At 37.5% G+C, this 23,863-nt stretch overlaps 1 protein-coding gene across 2 annotated transcripts; it reads right to left on the bottom strand.

Moving 5' to 3' along the window:
• Positions 1-1,380: 1,380 nt before the first annotated feature.
• ERCC3 (ERCC excision repair 3, TFIIH core complex helicase subunit) lies at positions 1,381-23,158 on the bottom strand. 2 transcript variants are annotated; one of them, XM_070957107.1, is made up of 15 exons: positions 23,102-23,158; positions 22,056-22,261; positions 20,312-20,548; positions 19,067-19,116; positions 18,303-18,438; positions 17,870-18,031; positions 14,010-14,214; positions 13,304-13,618; positions 12,241-12,425; positions 11,524-11,726; positions 8,768-8,864; positions 8,442-8,559; positions 6,940-7,058; positions 3,375-3,527; positions 1,381-1,604 (listed from the first exon to the last, which is right to left on the bottom strand). In XM_070957107.1, exons 1-15 carry the CDS (start codon positions 23,118-23,120, stop codon positions 1,470-1,472), a joined length of 2,340 nt encoding a protein of 779 aa, XP_070813208.1. In that variant the 5' UTR covers positions 23,121-23,158; the 3' UTR covers positions 1,381-1,469. The 2 variants fall into 2 exon arrangements, with proteins under 2 accessions (XP_070813208.1, XP_070813209.1); XM_070957108.1 differs by lacking the exon at positions 23,102-23,158 and adding an exon at positions 22,709-22,800.
• Positions 23,159-23,863: the final 705 nt, after the last annotated feature.

Here is a 23,863-nt window from a genome sequence, read left to right on the forward strand (position 1 = left end):
AGGATATACAGTACTGCTCTGCCCACTTTTATTTATGACTGAAATGAATCTATTCTGTACCAACTGCAGATTCTGAAGTTTTCAAAGGTAGCCTCATCTAAAACAGATTGCAGTAATTATTTTAGTCGTTGCGATTACTGTTTTCAGACCTGTTTGTTGAAACATATCTAGATATACTGAAGATAATTACCAGAACATTAACAATATGGCCATGCTCATAATAAATTGCTGGAAGTCATTTTACTTGTAATAGATTTGTATTAGAGATAAATCCAGAAGATATAGTTTCTTTTTCTCTGTAATCTCATAATGGTCCCTCAGTTTAGGTCTCACCCTTTCAATCACTATTAAGGCAGAACTCTTTGAAATCAACAGGAGTTATGTGTGAGTAATGATTGTTGGACAGCAACTTTTGTAATTGTTTTCTCACTCTTTGAACTCAACACTTATCAAGTTTTTTTTTAAAGATTGGCAATTGTTATTATAGGGTTTTACTTTACTAAGACTGATCACATCCCAAGCTGCCTCCCACTAAAGCAAAAGGGAAAAGAAAATTTAATTTGTTTTACTTGATGATGTTAGCTTGAGTCATAGTGACAGTCATTCTTCATGTTTGTCTTTGTGCCTTTTTCTGACAGCTGGGTAACTTTCAATTTAATTACTTCTGTTGTATACATATTTATCAAACACCACCTAGGGAGAATATGTCAAATGAACTCAGCAGTCATGTCAAAATGACATCTTGTCCTTTGGCATTTTCTAATTAAGAAAAGGAAGTACACATTTTTAATATGAGATCATGGGAGTTATGCAGTGATGAATTTAGAAGTTTAAAGTAAGCTGGAATGCTAAAATTTATACAACATGTATAGTATGTAGTGCATTGCATAATTTTTTATCTATTACTGCAGTATAAGAACATAAATAGTAAGAATAAATGAATCCTAATCCTAGTACAACTATCTGAAATTTTTCCGAAGGATGAAGAATAACAGTCAAGTATCCTTAGCAGAAGTCTGCATATGGTTAAATATTTCTACCCTTTTTTCATCCCTAGTCCTTCCAACAACTCTTTCCAATAACATTTTCTCAGCTTTATACTTTTCCCACATCCCAGCCCCAACAGCCCGGCTAAACCACTATACAGTATAATTTAAGACACCAGAATAAAATCAGGGATAGGGAGATGAGAATCTTTTAATATAGAGTATTTTTATTCAGTGCTTTCAGGTATTTGCACCCTTATGATCTTACTAAAAATATAAATATAAAACACATTCACAAATATTCTTAACAATTCTGAACAATTCTGAAACTGTTAAATAAAAATAAAGTTAATAGTATTCCAAGAATATAGAATACTGAAATAATTATCTTCAGTTGTGAGCAAATTACTATTTCCTTAATTATGAAATATGAAATTTTAACTTTTCTTTTTATAGGAAGAGAGATAATGCATTTTCCTTATATTATTTCCTAAAGCGTTTAAAAAGTGGGTGAATATGTTTATTTGAAGATGCCTTGCTTCGTGAGGATTGATATTCCATGTAAACTGTATCATCTGCTCCAGACATGGAACTCATTGTGCCGTAGTGTCGGGATATCTAGAAAAGAACATAAAAAATTAATTTTATTTACTCATTTAAAGCATTTATATAGCCATCCATTTTTCAACCAACTCAACCAACTCTGGGCTACTCCCAATCCAAAATTAAAATACATATAAAAAGAATTAAAAGACATATAAGAAGACATTTAGAATCATTTTAAAGGACATTTTAAAGGACATTATACCTTTATAAATAAATAACACTACAGCCTTTTTCATGCAAAAATTCAGGTGACACTGAGTATTTACATTTAAACAGCCGTTCACAGCTAAATACTTTTGCATAAACAACCAAATTAGTATAGACAGCAAAATTTAAGTAATGAAATGGAAAAGTTCCTTCAGTGCAAGAAAGGGCTAGTGATAAACAGAGGCTGAAAGAAAGGGAAAGAATTCTACACATTTTTTCTTAATATGCTGCTTTCCATGTTGTTTTGGAAGACTTCAAGGGAAAATGTTTGTATGGTCTACAATAATTATGAAACAATTCAGGTTACAAAAATGAAATTAAGCTGAATTTAAGCTTCTATGGGCTGGCAGCATTTCTACTCAATGCTGTCCTCCAAGTGTACCTTTTTACATTCTCCTATTAACTGAAAGACCTTCCATAAATTGCAATGTGTAAAACAAACATATTTGGAGAAACGATGTTTATTGCTGTGCTATGCTGATGACACCATTCTGATAACTGAAAAAGCAAGAATCTGTAAACTGTAGTAGTGATAATTAAGGAGCACAATGAAAAAAAATGGGACTAAGATTAAGAAAACCAAACTAATGCCATCAGGTACAACAACTGACGAAAGAAGTTGAAATGGCAGACAGCTTTTGTCATATAGACTCAATCAATAGTAAAGAACTAACCAGTCAAGAAATATGTCATAGACTAGCTCTTGGAAAAGATATTCAGATTCTGTGATGTACCTATACCTACAAAGATCAGAATCTTACAAACTATGGTATTATCTGTGACGCTCTACAGAAGCAAAAGTTGGATTTTAAAAGAAACACTCTAACCCTCAGCCACTGAGTGAGGTGGTTAAGCAGATCAAGGGAAAGAACTGCTTGTGGAAGGATTTTAGCTCTGCATGGAGTTGAGGCAGGTAATCCTCTCATTTTCAAATGTTCCTGCAGCCTGCCAAAGGATTTTCCGTCCCCTCCATGCAGAGGGGAAATCCTTCAGTGAGCTGCAGAAATAGAACTGAAATTCTGAAGATTTTAGCTTCTTTCCTGCAGCCCTTAGAATTCTTTCAGTTCCCTTTTATCGTCTCTGCTTGTAACCTTCCCTGATGGCTTCCACTGTTGGCTTTCTGGGGAAACAGGCAGGGAAGGCTGCAAGTAGCATTCATAGGATTGTAGGGCACTTAGCAATCAGTTGTAAATGTGAGCCAGAGGCCAAGCACCTGAAATGTAGTCATGTAACCACCTGGGGGTGGGGAGACATTTTATAATGTCCAGAAGTGCTTCATGGGCTGTAAAGCACCCATTCCAAGGCTGTCATAAGTCAAGGATCACCTGTACAGTGGTGTTGGGTATACTGTCAGAAAACCTGAACGACCATGGGGATTAATACCATTGTAGCAGACAGGGAAAAGTCCTAGGCTACAAGCCAAAACATTCCCTTGAGTGATAAATGTAAAATTGTAAAAAGATTATTGGAACGCTATATTTCATTTTCCAGTTATATAAAATGTTCTTAATTGTGTGATTTAAATGGCACCCAACTTATAAAAGTGACTGGGGTCTTGACATAATAACTACTTGCCTGAGATGACTTTGAGCCATATTCTCCTGCAACCACCTCTTCCTCAGCATCCAGGTCAGAAGCTTGTAAAACTTTTTGGAGGAGCTGCTGCTGCTCTTCTTTGGATGAAAACATAAGTTCTTCCTCTTCCATACCAGCAAGTTTAGTAATTACCTGGAAACAGGAAGAGATAGTATTATTCTATTTCTATTCCTACCTATTCCTATTCCTATTCCTATTATTTTCTTTACCATTGTTTGGTCTCAAGGGCAAAGTGCCTATACCAGTGATGGCTAACCTTTTCTGGACCAAGTGCCCAAAACGTGCGTGTGTGGGCCTGAACCCCCAAAATGTAATGCCTGTGCGCCCCTCGCATCCGCTCCACTCCCATGCATGCGCGTGCAGACCCCCGTGTGCGCCCCACCCCAGTGCGTGCCCCTTGCATGCACCCCGCCACATGCACGCAGACCCATGCACGCGGCCCGCCCCCTGCATATGCGGCAGACACTCAAAGACCAGCTGGCTGTCAGGAGGCATGCATGCATGTGCAGCGGAGCTGAACTGGGGCAACGGCTCGTGTGCCATCAGAGAGGTCGCTGTGTGCCACCTCTGGCACGTGTGCCATAGGTTCACCATCACGGGCCTATACTGAGTCTTATTTGGGAAATTTTAAAAGTTGAGAAACATTTTAGTGGCAAAGTAGCTCATACTGCATATGCTTCTAGGGCATGGCACATAGTATCAGCTTTTCAAATGCTGCAACACACTAATCATTTTGTTATTTTTTCCTTGATTTATTGTCACATTATTTCATTCATTAAAATGAAGGAAAAAAATGAAAGACTACACTACATCACTCCACTTTCCCTACATCATCCTCTGTCACCAGATTTTATGGATTTATGGACAACCTAAGGGCCTTTCTGCAAGTACATTTAAGTGTGAAAGGAAGATTTACCCCTACGGTGACCATTTTATATTTCCTTATGGGAATGCATATTATTATTTCTTGCACATACTGCCTTCATATTCTGAAAAACGTAGAACAGCATATGTAATATCAGGCAGTTACTCTGGGAAAATCCCCTTTTGCCAATGGATCAATGATTCAAGGAGCTGTAAAATGCCCATCTAACATGCGTAAGTACAATAAATTTATCTGTAAACTTTCTTTCTTCCTATAGGTGTTTTATAATTTAAAGTTTTCACACAGTAAATATACATTTTAATAAGCACCTAATAAGGAGCATCATGATTTTAGATTATATAATGGCAACACTAATGATGAAAAAAAGTGTTCAATATGTTGATGTTACTGATTGTGTATTATATTATAGGTCCAAATTTTTAGCAGAAATACAAAATAATCAAAGATTCTATTTTTTACCATAATACAATTTTTATCAGAGCATGTCTAGTTTTACAGACAATAAATATTTGGCATCTGATGAAGTGAGCTATAGTTCAAAAGAACATTTTCTTTTAATATTTGTTAGTTTGAAAAGATGGTACAGACTTCCAGGTTTTGGCATGATAATAATTAACTATGCATAAAATAAAACTGTTTGGGTAATCCACCAGATGCAAAATTATGAATAGGACGCCCTTGCGTCCTAATAGAAACCACAAGAGTGTTTTATACTTTTCCACAAGGGTATAACCTTAGCATCTAATTCATTTGCCCTAAAAAACAGCTGTTGCAAAGACATTAAAATGCACTAACCTTAGTGCTCTTTGGAGTTTAGGCACAGTTTTTTTTATTTAATTATCTTACCACCTAAAAAAGGAGGCATGAGTACTCCAAAACACAGTATTGGTTTATACTAAGAATCTAAGTGTAATCTAAATATGCAGCCCTTCTGTATTACCTCCTTATTTGGATCAAACTCCTAAACTCAAGGTTGACTCAGCCTTCCATCCTTCCGATGTAGGTAAAATGAGGACCCGGATTGTGGGGGCAATAAGCTGACTTTGTATAAAAAAGAACACTGCTTGGGGGGGGGGGGGGAGCCCTACTAAGCAGGTATATACAAAAGTATGAAGGCTATTGCTTAACCCATTGTAAGCCGCCCTGAGTCTCCGGAGAAGGGCGGCATATAAATCGAAGCAATAAATAAATAAACAATTCCAAAACTATAACATAAAATGACAAACTAATAAAGTGTATCTCTTAATTCTTTTGGAACAAGCATCTTAATACAGCTAAAGAATTTTGGCATATAAATGCAGGTACTTTTCGACTTACGACCACAGTTGAGCCCAAAATTTCTGTTGTTAAGTGAGACATTTGTTAAGTGAGTTTTGCCCCATTTTACATCCTTTCTTGTTACAATTGTTAAGTAAATCAATGCAGTTGATAAATTAATAATCCAGTTGTTAAGTGAATCTGTGTGCTGATGACACCCAACTCTATATTTCCACTCTTGGTGACCCAAGTTGATGCTGTGGCCGCCCTCTCACGGTACCTGGAGGCTGTGGAGGCCTGGATGGGTAACATCTGGCTTCCACTGAACGCTGGTAAGGTCGAATGGCTTTGCATACACAGGGCTCCAGGATTCAGGATTTTGTCATCTTTGACTCTGGATGGGGTGGCACTGCCCCAGAAAGACCCAGTCCACAACTTGGGGATTCTCCTGGACTTGCAACTTCTGTTCGAGGAACAGGTGGCAGTCGTGGCTAGGAGAGCCTTTGCACAACTTTCTATAGTGCACCAGTTGCAGTCTTTCCTGGACCAGGAAATCGTTTAGTCCCTAGTCATTTCACGGTTGGACTATTATCAAGGTGTTGATGATCACTTTTAAAGCCCTTCATGGCATGGGTCCATTTTACTTGAGGGACCATCTCACCCCACTAGGATCGACCCATACCACTCATGCTGGCAAAGAAGACATAAAGGCCTAAAGATGTGGCTCTGCCAGTCTGCTTGGGGGCCCAGTGGGGGAACAACACAATGGAAGTAGTTGAGTAATAACAGATCCCCCCCCAACTCTGCTCCTGCCCTCCCCATGTGTCCTTGGTTTGAATGTCTGATTTTAACTTTTTATGTTTTAATAGTATATGTAACTATAAGCCACCCAGAGATACTCTGTGGTAAGATGGGTGGCCAATAAATGTTATAAATAAATAATAAAATAAATAAATCTGCCTTCCCCATTGACTTTGTTGTGAGAAGGTCACAAAATATAACCTTGGGACACAGCAGCTGTCATAAATATGAACCAATTGCCAAATATCTGAATTTTGATCACATGATTATGGTGCTGCAACAAAGGTTGTAACTGTGAAAAACAGTCATAAGTCACATTTTTCAGTGCTGGTATAACTTTGAACATACTAAACAAGCAGTTGTAAGTCGAGGACTACCTATATACAATTTGTCCTAGGGGCAGAAACATAATTACAATGCAACAGCTGTTTCATTTAAAATAATAAATTTAAAATGGACTGGTTTTCAGCTGCCACAACATAATAAAAATATTGGACATCTAGTGGCACATTGGTTAGACTGCAGAAACTCTGCCCACAGTCTCAAGTTTGAACACAGTTTCAACACTGAATATCTGAACATTACAAATAACAGAATTACCTTAAAGCTGTAGCCTTGATCTACTAGAAACCTTTGACGTTTCGTAGAATATGCCATTTCTTGAGTGTCCTGAGAGACCAAAGAATAAAAAAAGGCATTGTATTCCTCTGCAATCATTCCTGAAGAAGAAAAAATAGCAATGGAAGATTAGTTCACATCAAGCATGTCAAAACTTTCAAGAAAAATCAAGTTTTGTTGGTTTTCTCTTGTCTACAAAAGTTATTTCCTAGCATCCTATAATTAAGTATACTGATAACAATATTCTTCCAAATTTAAATTTATAGATTAGCAAAAGAAAACCCCAAGCTTTTGTCTCAGCTGAAAAATCACGATTTCTTCCAGGAAATTTCTAGTAAGTGCTTTTTTTTTCCTGTTAATGCAAAATCCAGCTGATCTGGCACATGACCTATAGCATAATGTATTGCAGCAATTTTGCCCTCTGAAGAGGAGCAAGTCTTCACCCTGAGCAGAAAATCCTATCCTTTCTCTAGTAAAGTGGACATACTTTCAAACAAAGCATTTTTCAGCCTCCCATTCCCTCCAACTTTTTTTTTTAAGAAAATGTTAGGTGTTCATCTGAATCCTGGAGGCCTCCTTGAAAATAAAGATATAGAAGACATTATCTCACTTTTTTATATATATTAAAAGAATGCTTTAAAATTACAAAAAGTTAGATGGAAAAGGAAGCCCCCAAGATAGCAAACCAGATATTTATATATAAAGCAGACACTCACATGTCAAATGGGGGGGGGGAGCATTTTTAAAGAATAGAAAAGATGTAATTTATCAAATACAATTTGCTAACATAATTTTAATGTTCTTAATTTGGAAATTTGTGGAATACAAAAAATGCATTTTATAAGTTCTAGTATTTTTTTTACAATTACCCTTTGTTGTAATTTAACTGCTGACAGAGGCTTAGTTTTGGGTCTAGAGGAAGGAGTACTTTGCACTAAAACATCTGGGAATCCTTTAGCACTCAGCCAGAAAGTGCTTATATGCATTAGTCTTAAAAACACACCTCATACTCACGTCAAATGTCATTATTGCTAACTTTATACTTTGTCTGATTGAGCTGGTAATGGAATACCTCAATCACTCTGTTTCCTTTGGGGTAGTGTGGCATGAAAGAATATTTCTCCAAGCCCTAATCCCATTGTAAAATAATACTACAGTGGTATTAGAATTTTGGCTGCCATCAAAGTTCAATCAGAATAACCAAAGTCTCTTTAATCTAAGATCTACTAAACTGTATCTTTAAAAACCGAAAAATATTAAGTGTTTGAGGAATGATTAGGCAGGAAAGAGAAAAAGATGTCCCCCTATTGAAGTACTTTTTATAATCACTTTTGAATTTTGTCATAACCTGCAACCTTGAGCTGACAGTGACAAAACAGGACAATAGCAAATTGCATGTGCTTAGTCAGCTAAATAACATATTACTTTCATGCTTCAGTGTTCCATTAAAATTACAGAATCTTGCAACACAAGACTCAATTCACCTTTTTTGGCTCTTAAGACTCGACCCAGCCTCTGAGCCTCCTGTCTTCGAGAGCCCCCATGAGATGAAATCTGAATGAGAACATTGGCTTCTGGCAGATCAAAAGATGTATCACCAACCTGTAAATGCATAAGCGCCCTTTAGGAAACAAACTATATTCTCATATTAACATAAATTACCAAATCTTAGTAAAACATATTAGCTTGTGGCCAACAATGAAAAACATATGAATATGAAAAAATAAATAAAAATAATTTACAGATTATTCAAAATAAGTGCTGAACCTTTCTAATTTAGTCCAATATCAAGCAGAGCAAAATGCATTACCTTGGAGATAAAGATGGTATTGATTTTGGGATTGTGTTTGAAATTCTGCAGAATTTGCATTCTCTCCCCCTGTGCTGTAGGCCCATAAATATAAGGTCTAAAAGAGACAATATGCATACATATAAAGGATCAAATAGTTATAATATTTTACTTCCTGGATTCAGGTAGATTATACAATCTATTATAAATATGTTATGATTAAGAAGATGAAAAAAATCACAGCAATATGCTTTCACTATGTAATTAAGCTATACTTTTATAGAAGAACTTTCTTTTTTTGTAGCATTTTTCTCTCTTGTTTATTTTTAGTTCACTAGATTGCGTTCCCACTCATTTGGAGACAAATTCATTCTGTCAGACACCCCTCCCGTGACAGAAATAAATCCTGAGAGTTGTAAAATGTTATGTGCTTGATGTGTGCCTCATGACTCAACAGATCAGTGGGCAGAATATATCTACTAATCCTACATGAAAGGAGAGAAGCAGCTGTTAAAATAAAAAAGGTATTTTCTTCAGCTGAACCAATGAATTTGTACTTAACAGCTGTGTTCTTCTTTCTCCTTTCCACTTATATCTGATCACATCTAAACTGCACTTTGGAATTAAATTATTCTGATTTTCACTGAGAGCTACAGTGAAAATTAACAATCAACATATGTTTTGTGGCAAAATAAACAGATGCTGCCAGAGCATGGTGGAAGTATTCAAAGATACAATCTAAGGTGTCTGCTAAATTCACATGACATACTGAAATAAAATAAGAACATGCATCAAATTTGAAATATATACTCAATATCTCAGAGAGAGAGGGGGGGAGGGAGGGAGAGAGAGAGAGAGAGAGAGAGAGAGAGAGAGAGAGAAAGAAAGAAAGAAAGAAAGAAAGAAAGAAAGAAAGAAAGAAAGAGACAGAAAGACAAAGAAAACTTAATATACATGAAAATAAGCTTGAAAATAAATCATAAGCTGAGAACTGATGGTCTCTCTAAAGCTTTCAAGGACCAAGTAAATATGCTACAGTATTAATGAAATAATTTAAAATATCCTCAAAGAAGGCTTTGAAAATTATTCCGGATTACAAAGCCACTTTAGGAGACTTAGGTTCAAATTTTAGCTGACAGATAAAAGTTCATTAACTGAGTTTGGGTTGGTGATTCTCTTTTATTCCAACCCACTTCACATAGATTGTTGCAGAAAAATTTGGAAGAGAAAACTGACAGGGGAAATATATATGCTGCCTCTGGTACTGGAGGAAGCACAGAAAATAAATCTAACTACCAAAATGATCAAGCTACAACAGCAACTACTATTTAAATGTAACAAAAAACACATTACTACATAAAACACACTGCAACCATTTTCCTTCAAGTTTCTATCTTGAATTTATATTCTGCCTCTGATGCTAGACTTGAACAATGTATTTAAATACTGCTTCTGCAAGCTATTCTGGCAGTGAAGGTACCTTGCTCTTCTGCATAGGTTTTTCAAATGCTAACTAATTAAACTGAATATGTAGAATTGATCTTTACAGTGCTGAAAAACACATGGCAAATTGTGACCAGCACTCATGATGTTACCTAATTTGGGTAATAGAACGTCTTGAAAGAAAACAAGCAAGGTCAGAGAACACCAAGGATGCCTCACATGGCAAATTATTGCGTCAACTATATTTTTTCTTGTACACAGGAAACAGATGGCTAACTGGAAACATATTATTTAATGTTCTTCTCAATCAGAAAATAATTTGTTTGTTCTTCAGTCACTAAGTCGTGTTTGACTTTTTGTGATCCCATGGACAAATAGCATGCTCTGTCCTCCACTATCTCCTGCAATGGGCCCAAATTTTTGTTTACTATGTTGATGATACTATCTAACGATCTCATCCTCTGCTGTCCCCTTACACAACAACAAAACCAAGATACTCTTAAAAGCCGTATTCATATTGCAGTGATTTAAGTTAACGTCCCCATTATCAAATAATTACAATGTAACTGTCCTATGAATTTAGATTGAATTTAGATTACATTATCATAAAACAGCTTTAGGGACCTTTTCATAAATTTCCCAACAGCAAAATATTCATACTGCATATATAATGCAAGTTATTATACATTACAACTTTGAAGATCAGGAAAGCATATGAGGTATATGGATCCCTTAGTTATAACCTCTGGAGACTTTCCAAAAGCAGCTACAGAATTCTCATTACTCATTCTCATTACTTATTGGGACAAGAGGAAATTGGCCTGAGGAATGATGTAGCTTTAAGATCAAATTCAATTAAATATAGATTTGTCCAATTATTGCCCTTTTCTGGAATGCAGTCCTCAATACTTCAAAGGCCCTGTATATCCCTCTGCTTGCAAAAAATTATTTTTTTGTACTTGTATGTACTCATAACTGTACATGTAGGATAATAGATTGTTGATAATCAAGTGCAAGAGCGTTGTGTAACTTGCATCCATTATTTTTTTATTGAGCAATTCTACCAATGAGAAAATTTTATCATTTCTGAAGCAACCTCAAGAAGTACTGTAACTTGCCAAGAATTCTTTCTAACTTAAATCTTTTTGTCCCTGGTTGATAATTAACTCCTGTAATTTCATGCAAATTACAAATATATATAAATATATAAAAAGTAGTAAATAGTACTATTGATTTTAAGAATTTAATATGCAAAGTCACAAACCTGGAAGAAGTCTTTTTTTGCTTCTAACATTTATGAAACACACGAATATCTGTAATTCATGAATACTTACTTGCCCAATCTAACAGCATACTCCTTCAAAGCAAACACATTGTCAGCAAAGACTATGATCTTATCATTCCTTCGTTCATGGAATTTAATCAGGAACTGGCAAGCCCTAAATTTGTTTGGGTTCATGGTATAGAGCAATATCCGCTTCTTTGTTTTAATAGCTACATATTCTCTGTAGAATTCAGGAGACATTGGACACCAAACCTACAATTATATCCAATAAAGTAGAGACTTTAGTAAGAATAGCTCAATGAGTTTACAGTAGAAATGTGACAAGGGATAAAAGTTTACAAGATTACACTATATGATAAAAAGGAAAAAAAAAGTATGCTAGCAGAAATGATAAGACAAGGGCAGATATTTTCAGCCTTATTAAACATTTCTGATTATTTAAAAACCAATATAGAACTATTATCAACTTCTGATTCTATCCCTAGCAGCAATTGACTAAAGAGAAGCTGTTTCTCTTCCCTGTTGAAGATTTTTCCCTCAGACAGAAGACTCAGGAAAAGCATAAGTTATGGAATAATGTGCTGCAACTGGAAAATCAAGCCAGGATCTCTAAAACAAGACACATATAGAAATTTTACCTCCAGTATCAAATGGTCCAGAGTTTTATACCCCAATTGTAAGTTAGCTAAGGAAAAATATTGCTGCTACAGAATGTATTTGCTGAAGTTGCTGTAGCACAGCTAGCACTGAGCAAAATATTCCTTACCTCAGCACACTGGACTTTAGCAATATAACCACTGTTTTGCAATTCCATCCAATTGGCTTCATAGAGTTTAGGCCCAATCAGGAAATTCAGGTCTACAATTTTGTCATCTTCTCGGACAAGAGTAGCTGTTAATCCAAGCTTGCAATGGGCCTGAACAATAGTGAGCACACGCCTGAACATTTTTGCTGAAAGAATTGTGTAAAAAGAAGTGAGATCCTGTCTGAGGAGTATTTAAAAAATATAGAACTGTGTTAATGAGTGCCATGAGTGATATTAAATGAAGAACCATTAGAGAAACTTATGTTAAAATTAGATGTGTTTAGTTGACTTCCACGCATATATCTACGTCAGGGGTGTCAAACTCAAGGCCTACGGGCTGGATCCGGCCCATTGGGTACTTAGATTTGGCCCACAGGCCTACCCTGGAAACAACGAAGGACTGGCCCAAGATGCTTCTGCCAGCGAAAATGGAGCTCAGGGGGCCCACACTGGCAGAGGGCTGCAGGAGGCCATCGTGATTGAAAACAGATGTCGAGCTGGCCACGCTCACCAGGCCACCCTGCGGTCAAATGCAAACCTGATGCGGCTTTCAATGAAATTGAGTTTGACACCTCTGATCTACATGATCAGTTTTGTAGCAACAACTTAACAGTATTTCTCATCCAACTCATTTCACAAATTAAATCTACAGAAATTAAATTAAATACAGTAGTATCAATTTGGGCAAATCATTGCTAAATTGGCTAATATCTAAATCCAAAAGCCATGCACTAGGTTTAAACCATACTGGGAGTTTTTTTTTATGCTCCACTAAAAAATAAAAAACTGCAGCAATTATCATTAAGCTATAAGTACAATAAAAGGTATATTTTTGATGCTTAAAAGTGCATCAAACTGCAGCATTCATGCTATTGTTATTTCATTTTACATATTATCATTATAAACATATACTACTTTTTACAAAGCAGTATTGTCAACGTATTTCAGAATGATCAGGGCTCCTATAATTCAGTAATGAAACCTGGGCTGGGACAAAAGCAATACTCATTAAGAGGGGCTTTACCAGGTATGGTATGCACTTCATCAAGGATCATCAGACCCCATTCTTGGCTCTTCAACCATTCCATCACTCTCTCTGCCTCCCATGACCTCTTTGTTGTGTGTCCCAACATGGAGTACGTGCTGATAGCTATAGAACAGCCAATTGGCTTGTCTTTGGCATCAGAAGTAAATCGGCAGATTTGGCTATCGTCAATGGTAGACCACATCTTGAACTGGGCTTTCCATTGCTCTACTGAGACAGCAGAATTGCCCAATATTAGGCATCGCTTACGGACGGTGCAAGCAGCTGTTACGCCTACAAGCGACTTGCCAGCACCTGTAGTAAATGAAACAAAAATTTATCAGACTTTGCATGGAATGTATTACTATCCAGAAAAATAATAATATAATATTGAGCTTGATATGTCCCTTCGAAAAGAGCTTTGAAATCTCTATCCTAGTCCCTATTAAAAAAGAAACCAACGTCGTCTGAAAGCAACTCATGTCCTCTGTTGCTGAAACTAATTATAAAATATATATAAACTATACAGAAATCAGATGAGAATTCTGTATGAGATGCTCAGAGATATTGAAATGAGTAATCTGCAGGAAGAAGAAATAAATATGGACATCCTGTGAAAAAATGTTATTTTTACCAGTATTCTCTCAGAATCTAATCTCAATCAGGTAATTTTAAAGAACATTCAATTTCAGCAGAGTGCACTCACCACAAGGCAAGACGATAACCCCAGATCTAGCACGACCATTCCCAAACATTTTTCTCAAACTCTTCTCCTGGTATGGTCGGAGAACAGCTGTGGGTTTCAAATCTATGTTAATATCTGGATTTACAGAATCATTTCTGAAATCATATTCAGCAAGCAGAGGGTACTCCAGATGAATGCAACGCTTCTGAAGCTCTTCAATCATTTCCTAAAAACGGAAACAGAAAGGTAGGAGGGTCTTTTACAGTTCCTCTATTCTGTTATTCATTTAAGGCTATAGGAAAATGCTGAAATTTTTCCATAAAGTTTGAGGTGTCAAGTTGCACTTGTACTCTCTTTTAAAACATACACACATTAGAGCAATGGATCATCAGTCACAAACCCAGAAAAATTTCCCATAATCTGAAAAGGTTTCATGAGTCAGAAAAGCAATGCTTTACAAAATATTTAAGCAAATATATTTATGTTTTGTATTCTAGCAAGATTGATATAAAAAGTTCTACATCATCTTATTTTGAAATTGTTGATTTGGTTGAATTGCCATACTAGTGTCTATCATGTTCGGTGCTTATACATATAATAAATGTTCCTAGACTGGCTATGTGGGAAGAAACACTTTATTATTATGACTTCACATCTTAAGTACATAGAAGTGCCTTGATGCAATGCAAGGTAGTATCTGTTGAAGTCCTATAGAAATAGTCCTGGTGGAGCAGATAACCATGAATTTTCTGTGATGTTTTGATGGAAGCACATAGAAGCAATCAGGAAGGAGACTAGTATCACAGAAAAAGCCAAGGATTTTTTCCTTTAATTTCCTATTAAAATTACCTATAAATTATGTATGTAACAGCCACATTGTATTTTGTGTGTGTGTAAATTTTATTGAAATTTTTAAAGATAAGAATAAGATTAATACAAACTAAAAGTAGAGCAAAAAAGAAAAAGAAAACAAAAGATGCAAAAATAATACAAAAATATGAAAGAAAAAAGATATAAAGTGGTTTCCAATCTTCTTTATAGTAATTTTAAACACAATTATAAATTTACCTTTCCCTCTATTTACATTGTGACTCTCTTCTTTCTCTATTCCATCCTATCTAATCATCAGAACCATAAATCATAAGTTTATTTTTTTCTTTTTTATGCAAAAAGTCCATAAGGGATTTCCAAACAAGTCAATTTGATCATTCTATTATCTTCACCAACAATTCCCGTCATAGATATTGCCAAATCTGTCCATTTTTGTACAATAACCTTGCTGCAGTTATCAAATTTAAAAACAATATTCCATGACTTTTTTCCAACTGTTTATTCATCAGTCCCAAGGAGAAAACTTTTGGTTTTAGTTGTACATTCATCTTTAAAATACTCTTAATTAATATATGCATTTGAACTCAAAATTTTCAAGCCTTTTTGCACATCCATCGAAAGTATAATAAAATGACATTTCTTGTTCACATTACCAACATAAATTTAAAGTGCTTTTATGCATTCTAACTAATTTTTCTGATGTTATATGTCAATAGTATTTTATAAAAAATATCTTTAAGATTATAACTCAATATAACAGTATAAATTTCAATTCTTTCAATCACATATTTCCCATCTGCATATTATAACCAAAATTTTTAACCCACTTTATCATACATTCTTTGACTTGTTTTAGTTTCAGTAAGTAATTACACATTTTGGCAATCACATTTGTCATTTGTACAGAATTCTGTTTCAAAAATCACATACAATGTTCAACATCAAAAATTTCTTATCTACTTTAAATCTTTCGCATAGCTGAAAATAAGAAAACCACTGACAGCTATATTCCTCTACCTTCATATGTTCTCTTGACAATTCCAGTATATCATATTTTAAACATTTGTGTTTGCCTATTAATTTTCATCTATAGAATGTCTCTTGTGCTGAAAGCCAAAAAGGTTGTAGCCTGGGATTGTATCTATTTCATATTCTCAATATGGAATGTCCAACACAATGATTTTTGAAAACTACTGTACATAAATCTTGACTTTATAATATCATAAATATTGATGTCATCGAAATCTTGGATCATCTTCTAACTCTAAAAGTATTTTATTTCTCAGCAGCATTTACTCTTTCATCCAAACCAAACAATAAACTGTGAAATACAATTTCAAATCAGGTAAACCTGGACTTTAGCAGAAATTGGCAGAGTTTAGATATATCCTTTTGTCACTGTTTAAATGGCACATCAATTGCCAAAACAGGTACTAACTGAAACACAACAGGGGTCCCCAACCCCCAAGCTGTGACCCACTACCAGGCCGTGGCCTATTTGGAACCAGGCCGAGTGAGAGGTGAGCCAGTGAGGCAGGGCACATGCGTGTGCGTGCCAGCCTGCCACTCATGTGAGTGGAGCTGTGCACATGCGTGCATGCTTCCTGTTGCTCGCATGGTCCAGTTCTCCGCTCCCCCAAGCCAGGGCGTCAAGCCCCAAATGTTGGGGATCGCAGAAACACAGGCATCATTCCAAATAAAATATTTACCTTTAACACAGAAATTCTCACCAAGAGTGACAAAGACGGCAGTCATAAAGCAAATGCCATAGTCATTAAGCAAACACATTGTTTGCTATGGGACATTTGTTGCTGGAAACTAAATAAACACCAGTTCCTGTTAAAAATGTGTAAATCACAGTCACCTGTCTGTGGGACGTTGCAAATAGCTGTAAATACAGACTGGTTGTTGAGTGCCCCAAACGTGATCAAATGTGATCATGTGACCACAGGGAGTGTGGGGGTGGAAATTAGAATTTTGAAACTGGGTCAGAAGAACTTCTGTTTACTATGCAAGGGGTCATTAGTCGAGGGCTACCAGTATTTTTTTTTTTGTAAAATCCACCATCTACATTCTTTAATATTAAACAAAATTCGCACAAAAGCCCAATCCATTTGTCTGAGTTCCAATATCTGAAAACCACTTTTGCCTGAAATCTTTCAAAATTTACTGCTCCCTTTATTGATTTAAACTATCTTGCATTCAATCATTGTTAAGCTTTTTGCTAGAGATTTAATTCCTTTAAAAGTTTTTTCCTCCTTATTTAATTCAGAAAGAATGTTGACTCACCAAGTGGTTTTGTCCTATCTTGCCGATCAGAAGAACTAACTATAAATTGACTACATCCAATAGTGTTTAACAAAATGAAGCTTTTGTGGACTTTATGTCCTTTCACAGACTGCAATGCAGTTGTGAGCCTAATTGAAATCCCTCACTTCCAGCTGCTCAACAAACAAGTTGACCACAAAAACCTCAGTTCCTGCTTTCTACTGACAAAGAGCAGTTGGAGGAGTACAGAAGGAATTCTCATAGTCTTTCCTTGTCTGGAGGACTCTGCCAATTTCTGCCACAATGCTATCCACACACCTTCAGGGATAACTACCGTACTTTGCCATGGAATCTCGCCTAGCCATACTGTCTTTTCTAAGCTGCTTAGAGTCAGCATACAAAAACCACATAATAATATTAGGAATAAATATACTTTATTTTGTTAAACAGAAACAAATTATGTAAACATGCTTTCACTCTATTCCATTGATCAGCCTTCAATTTTCACATCACCACAGAAACTAGAGTGTTTGGGATTGATTCTTTTAACGAACATATGTTGGAGTTATGCAGCACTACTAAGACTGGTTTTAGTTATAGCCTGAAGTGCTACAAATTTAAAAAAAGACTAGGCACAGAGACACAAAAGTTCTTGGGGAAAAAAGATTTAAATCATCTGACATCTCATCTCATCAAAAATAAGATGTTATTATTTTATAAATAGTTCATATCCCATATGTTTTTATTAGGATAGTAAAATATAAGTAAATTCATATATTTACCTGCTTCACTTCAAAAGAAACAGTTTGAGTTTCCTCTTCCTCTTCTTCATCTTTATCCATTTGTTCATAAAATTCAAATAAGTCAGCAGGAACATCTGGTTTATTCTGACCATCTGCCCCTTGAGAAGTCGATGGCCCGCTATTTTCACCAGACTTTGAAATCTAAAATAGATAATTTCTCAATTAAGCAGAGAAAAATAAGGCCAGATAAGACACTCGTTTTATCACTGGGATAGGCAAACAACACTTAAAGAATAAAGAACCCTTCCCTAAGGATTAATAGTAGTGACAACAGACACAAAAATATGTGGCATATTCACCATATTGAAAAGGAATTCTTATAAAGATTTGACATAATTGTTCAGCTATGGTTACAGAGTAAAGCAAATAGGTCCCACACTATATAAAGGCATGGACCATAATCTCAACATACTGCAGATTTGCTCTTGAACGTTTCTGTTATGAGTTCAGTTTCTTCCCCCTCTGCATTTCTCAGGCGACATTCCCTAATAACTTGGTCCTGAAGAAGTTGCTGAATGACTTCAGGGTGGGTGCTTTCTACAAAATACCTAGCAAATATTTAAAAAAAAAAAAGGGGGGGGGGAGATTATAAAATAATTAATTCCACAAATGTTATAACTTTTTATCATTTAAACATTTTCCTCTATAGAAACATGTGTTCCTGTAGGTTTTTGCACTTTCTTCAAGTAATGTGCTATTCAGTTGGAGAAACACAAAGAATTTATATCTGAGTATAATCCTTAAAGGGGCAATGGCCACATTGATACATAAGAAAACCACAAATCTTGGGTTAACAAGTCACAATTTGAATGAACATACACTGGTTAGCTCTGGTTATTCTGTTATTTGAATTTGGGTGTTTGTTCCATTTTGGTTTTAGTTCCTTTGTTTTTTCTGCAGCCACATCATGTATTTGTTTGTTTGGACCTACAGTATATCTGATTCTATTTTACTCCTATTTGTGTAGACATAGGCCCTCAAAAAGTTGCTCTTACTTTAACAAGTTATATTTGCATATATTTCTGATCCAATCATATTTTATTCAGTAAACACCTTATGAAAAACCAAGATTGTTAACTGAAATAGTATCAAAGCCAAAACTAATATCAGGACACACATTTGAAAATGCCATACTCCTAACTCAGAAAAAAAAAAATCATGCAAATAACTCTTTACCTGTTATGCTTCAGGACCAGCTTCACCTTTCCATAACTAACAGTACATAGCTACAAAATAATAATATTAATTAGAAACAGATGCATAAAATCTATTTGTATTACAGATAGAATTAGGTGACAACAGAAAACTTTCAGCAAACTATTCCAGAAGAAAGGAAAATCAAAACTAAACGTTTGGCTACAATTCATAAAAAAATGCCCTGAATATTGATTTAGACCATGATTTCATATACTTATCCCAACTTAGCATTCTTTAAATTCATTATACCAAAATGCCTATCACCCAGATGGAGACAATTGGTGCTATAATACTTCTGGAGACCCAGAAATTTGGAAAGAATGATTTAGCAAAACTCATCATAACAATTCTCTAAAGCAGGTTTTGCCACCTGTGCCCATAATTTAGCATCTACTGGCAAAGTAAAAGAACATTTACTATGCAATGGACAGGATTCACACTGTGTTCTTCTAGAGCAGGGGTGTCAAACTCAAGGCCCTGGGGCTAGATTCAGACTGTGGAGTGCTTAGATCTGGCCCATGGGGCTGCCCTGGAAACAGCGAAGGACCAGCCTGAGATGCCTCTGCCAGCGAAAAATGGAGCTTGGGAGGCCTCCCAAGCTCCATTTTTGCTGGCAGAGGGTTGCAGGCTGTTGCAACCGAAAACAGAGCTCAGGAACCCGTTTTTGCTGGCAGAGCACTCAGGCCACCACAGGCAACCCTGACACGAGTGGCATTGAGCTGGCCATGCCCAACCTGGCCATGCCTTCCCACCCCCTCTGAGGTCAAACACAACCCTGATGTGGCCCTCAATGAAACCGAGTTTGACGCCCATTCTAGAAGTTATTATCAGGGATGAAGGGAATAATAGGGAGGTCATAAATGGCCAAAAGTTTGCTTTCATAACATGATCACTGTATCCTTGTAAAATCCTGGCCATGTTCCATAACAGCAAGTGGGAGCATTGGTTTATTACCATGAAAAAAACAAGACATTTATATCTATCTTTCTCTAGTTGCACCCGTTTTTTGTCTCCCTTAATTATGAAGTAAATGATCAAATGTAAATACTAAAGTATATGCCATATTTCTCTTTTGATTTCCAAAATAATTCTTGCCATGAAGCTCTGTGCCAAAGCCAACCACAAGAGAAGATGCAGTATCTCTTGTGATGTTTTATTCTCCCCCTCCTAGCATCTAGCCCTTTATATCCTGAACGTGCAATTAGATAATGAATGACAGTGTACCTTAATGAACTGAATGATCCCATCGGGCACACCAGTCTTACTCAGCTTTTGTAGATATTCAGTGATATCGCTGGTTTGCAAACCCACACTAACAGCAGCATAGAGGGAATAAGCAGTCAGTTTATATTCATGGACGTGAGTAGGTCGGCAAACTGGCTCAGCAATAGCCACAAGAAAATCCTGAGCATACTTGTAGACAGGTGAAAAGGCTTCTAAGAAAACATGGCCATCAGGAGCCTAGAGAAGAGACAAAAACTGTGAAGATAACCAAAATAACTACATGTACCAAAGTTGTTAAGTACGAGGCAAGGAAAAGAATTTCACCCTGATCAATTCAATGTTGTGAATGTATTTGTATTTCTGCTTTAGTGGAGGGGTGAGGGGACATGGCCTTTTAGATGTTATTGAGCTACAGCTTCCAGCATCTCACAGTATTGGTTATGCTGGCTGAGGAGGCAAGGACTGCAAGTTCTTGAACCAAGTCATTCAAAAGGTGCATCTCCAAACAATCGGAGAAGAGAGTGATATTTTTCATAAAATTACCCAAAGAATGAATAAAAAGTTTGATGTAACATCCTAGAATTGTGATCTTGGCTCTGTCTCTCATCCAGTCCATGGCCATCAAAAAGAACAGGAAACGATGTCAAGTGGCAATAGTTTAATCAAGGTTTAGCAGCAGCACAGCAAGAAGAACAGAACAAGCTGGATCACGGGGTTTAAGTCAGCACTGCACGCAACTGCTGTGCAGCGCTATTTATTTCCTCCCCGGTTCCTAAACTATCATCCGGCACTCAAATCCCAACTCCCCACACCAGCTGTTCAGCAGGTTGACAACCCCGCCCGTCAATGGTATTGGCGCAGCCTTAGCGTCATAGGACAGTGCCGGCAACTCAAGAGTCAGGAAGCTGCGTCGGCTTGTCAAGGCTGAGTGTCGTTCGAGGCTGAATCCAGCTGGCTGCTGCGCGGAGCCGTCCCCACTGTCCTAGGCATTCAGGTGGGCGCTCCAATTGTTCCCGAGGCCCCAGGAATGGCGAGTCCCAGCGGGGGGCTCGACACGTGATGGTGAACTTATGGTATGCGTGCCAGAGGTGGAACACAGTGCCCTCTCTGTGGGCACGCGAGCCGTTGCCCCAGTTCAGCTCCACTATGCATGCGTGCACACCTCCCGCTGGCCAGCTGCTCTTTGGGTCTCTGCCATGCATGCATGGCAGGGGTGCGCACATACACGGGGCGCATATGGGGGATGCGTGGGGAGGTGGGCTGTGTGTGTGGCCATGCACAGGGCCAGGATGCATGTGCGGGGGTGGGGCGCATACACAGGAGGCCCACGCACATTGCATTTTGGGGGTTTGCATCCGCTTTGAGCACTCGGTCCGGAAATGTTTAGCCATCACTGTCCTAGAAAATTCATCCACAGAGCAAAACTAGTCCTTCTGCCTGCATGGGTGACTTTTTGTTATTAATCCTCTTTCTCCCCACCATACAAATCACAAAAAAAATCAAAAACCTTATCATAATAGAAGGACATAACTTACAGCAAATATTCCTTCCAGCTCCTTTAAAATAGATGAATATGTATAATGTGAAATACAGAGAGTCTCATTCATCACATGAATCAAACAGGTATGGAGATACTATTTATAGGTTCACATGTAGAAGTTAGCAGACTAGGAAACAATAAGCTATATGTTTCCTTTCTTTGAACAAAACTGTTTTGAAAAGCAGTGCATCTAAAAGAACTTACCACCCACAATGGGCGGGAGGAATGGTCAGCTTTGAGTGGCATCTGGTTCCTGTAGTCTTTTGCACCATATTCATCAAGTTTGGTCCCAGAATCTTCCACTTGCTTCCCTGCAGCTGACGGAACTGCTTCTTGGGACTCTTTGCCTGTAAGGTCATATTCTTCCTCCTCTTCTTCCTCATGGTGGCGTTTTTTCGATTTCTTCTTATCTGAAAACCCAACGGTAGTTAAACACACATGCAGTTCCACAACTGTTTTCCCTTCAGTCCATGATAATACAAATGGAGCCGTTTCTTAATGCAAAACTTTGAGGGAACCATGAATGTCAGCACAGTTTTTTACTGGTTTCAGAAATCGTTGTTCCTATGAGTATATAGCGATCATTTAAAGTAAACAGGCTGGCAAAGATTGCTTTAGCTGTTCCAAGTCTTCTTCCCACTTCCAATATTCAAGGAGAAAGCAGACAGCTATGCAAATTACCAGCTTTCCTTTAGATTAAGGCAATGTTAGATTTACTAATCCGACATTTTTTTTCTAAATAGAGGAAATAAAAAACATCCCGAGAGATAACTGCATCTTAAATCTTATTAAAGGGCTTGCCATGATTCACAGAGCTATATATACATTCTGCATATGAAAATTTTCAATGGACTTACAGAACAGCTTATTCTTGGTTATAGCAAAAGGAGGGGGGGGAGAGACGACTTTGCAAGCAAAAACAACATCTTGCTTTAAAGAGAGAATAAATAAGGCGACTAGGTGAAGCACCGATTTATCACCAACCAGGTCGTGGTGATTGGGGTCAAAGGCATCACCGCCACAAAGCTACCAGCTGGGCGTTACGTTTTGTAAGCATAAGAGAACCGGCGTTTAGGGCATGAGGAAGGCATGGAAGGGAAACCCAATGGCCCCAGGTCTTGAAGAACTTTCCCCGTCGAAGAAACAACGTCCCGAAGACGAGACTGGCATCCCGGACAGTAGCAAAAGCAGCTTCCAATTCTAGGGAGACGAAGCCGAGGAGCCTCCCGACAAAAGCGCCAACGGCTTACCTCGCTCTTTCTTGCCCATCTCTAAGGAGCTCCGGCGACGCAGGCCCAGCCCCCTCCGCCGTGAGCGTCTCCCGGTTAGCCCCACCGCTTCCGGAGCAGAAGAGAGCGAATCCGATTGCTCCTCCTCTGTGACGTCATCGGGGAAGAACTGTAGGAGGAGGAGACTGACGAATTTGCAGAAGTCAGTGATTGGGTCGCTTTCTCGCTCCGGGTGGACCTGACGGAACAAATCCTCCCAGGAGGCAGAGCAAAAACTTTGCGAACCGGGGATGGGAGACCTCCAGGAGATCTCAGGGCTTGTCAGCAGGACTGAAGACGGAAGGTTGAAAAACCCCAAACGACGGAAGACGTGTCCGCATAGCTTCCGTATTATTGTAGAACAACAGCCTCAAGGGCAGGTCTGCAGGAACCTTCTTCCAGTAGAAACGTTTTTAATCTTGGCAATGTCGACGCATTCCAGCAAGGTCTTTTTTTTTTTTTTTTTAATTAAGTGAGATCTATTGCTGTGTGGGAAATGGATGTAGGACTGCAACCATAATTAATGGTTGTGAGTGGGGTTTTTTGTTTTTGTTTTGCTCCTTCACCTTTTCACAATCAACACTTAAGAGCCATGAAACTGGAGAAGAGGGGAGAAGAAGCAACTCCTGCCTCCAGCAGCTCGGTGAGATTTTTTGCTTCTTGAAGAACAAATACCAATTATGAAACTACTACAAGCTATTTTTAGATCAGGAATTTAGGGTCTCTTCACTGAAGAGTTGAAAT

This window comes from Pituophis catenifer, unplaced genomic scaffold (genome assembly GCF_029215685.1).
Source record: "Pituophis catenifer annectens isolate HBS135680 unplaced genomic scaffold, rPitCat1.0.hap2 SCAF_1, whole genome shotgun sequence".
Lineage (NCBI taxonomy): Eukaryota > Metazoa > Chordata > Lepidosauria > Squamata > Colubridae > Pituophis > Pituophis catenifer.

Bases quoted from the DNA above. Each gene is read 5' to 3' on its own strand.
- ERCC3 (XM_070957107.1), bottom strand. The intron at 19,117-20,311 runs GTACACTGTCAT...ATTATTTTGTAG, and splicing joins GGATCATTCAGTTCATTAAG to CTATGTACTGTTAGTTATGG. The intron at 18,032-18,302 runs GTATGTTGAGAT...TATCTATTTTAG, and splicing joins CGTTCAAGAGCAAATCTGCA to ATTTCAAAGTCTGGTGAAAA.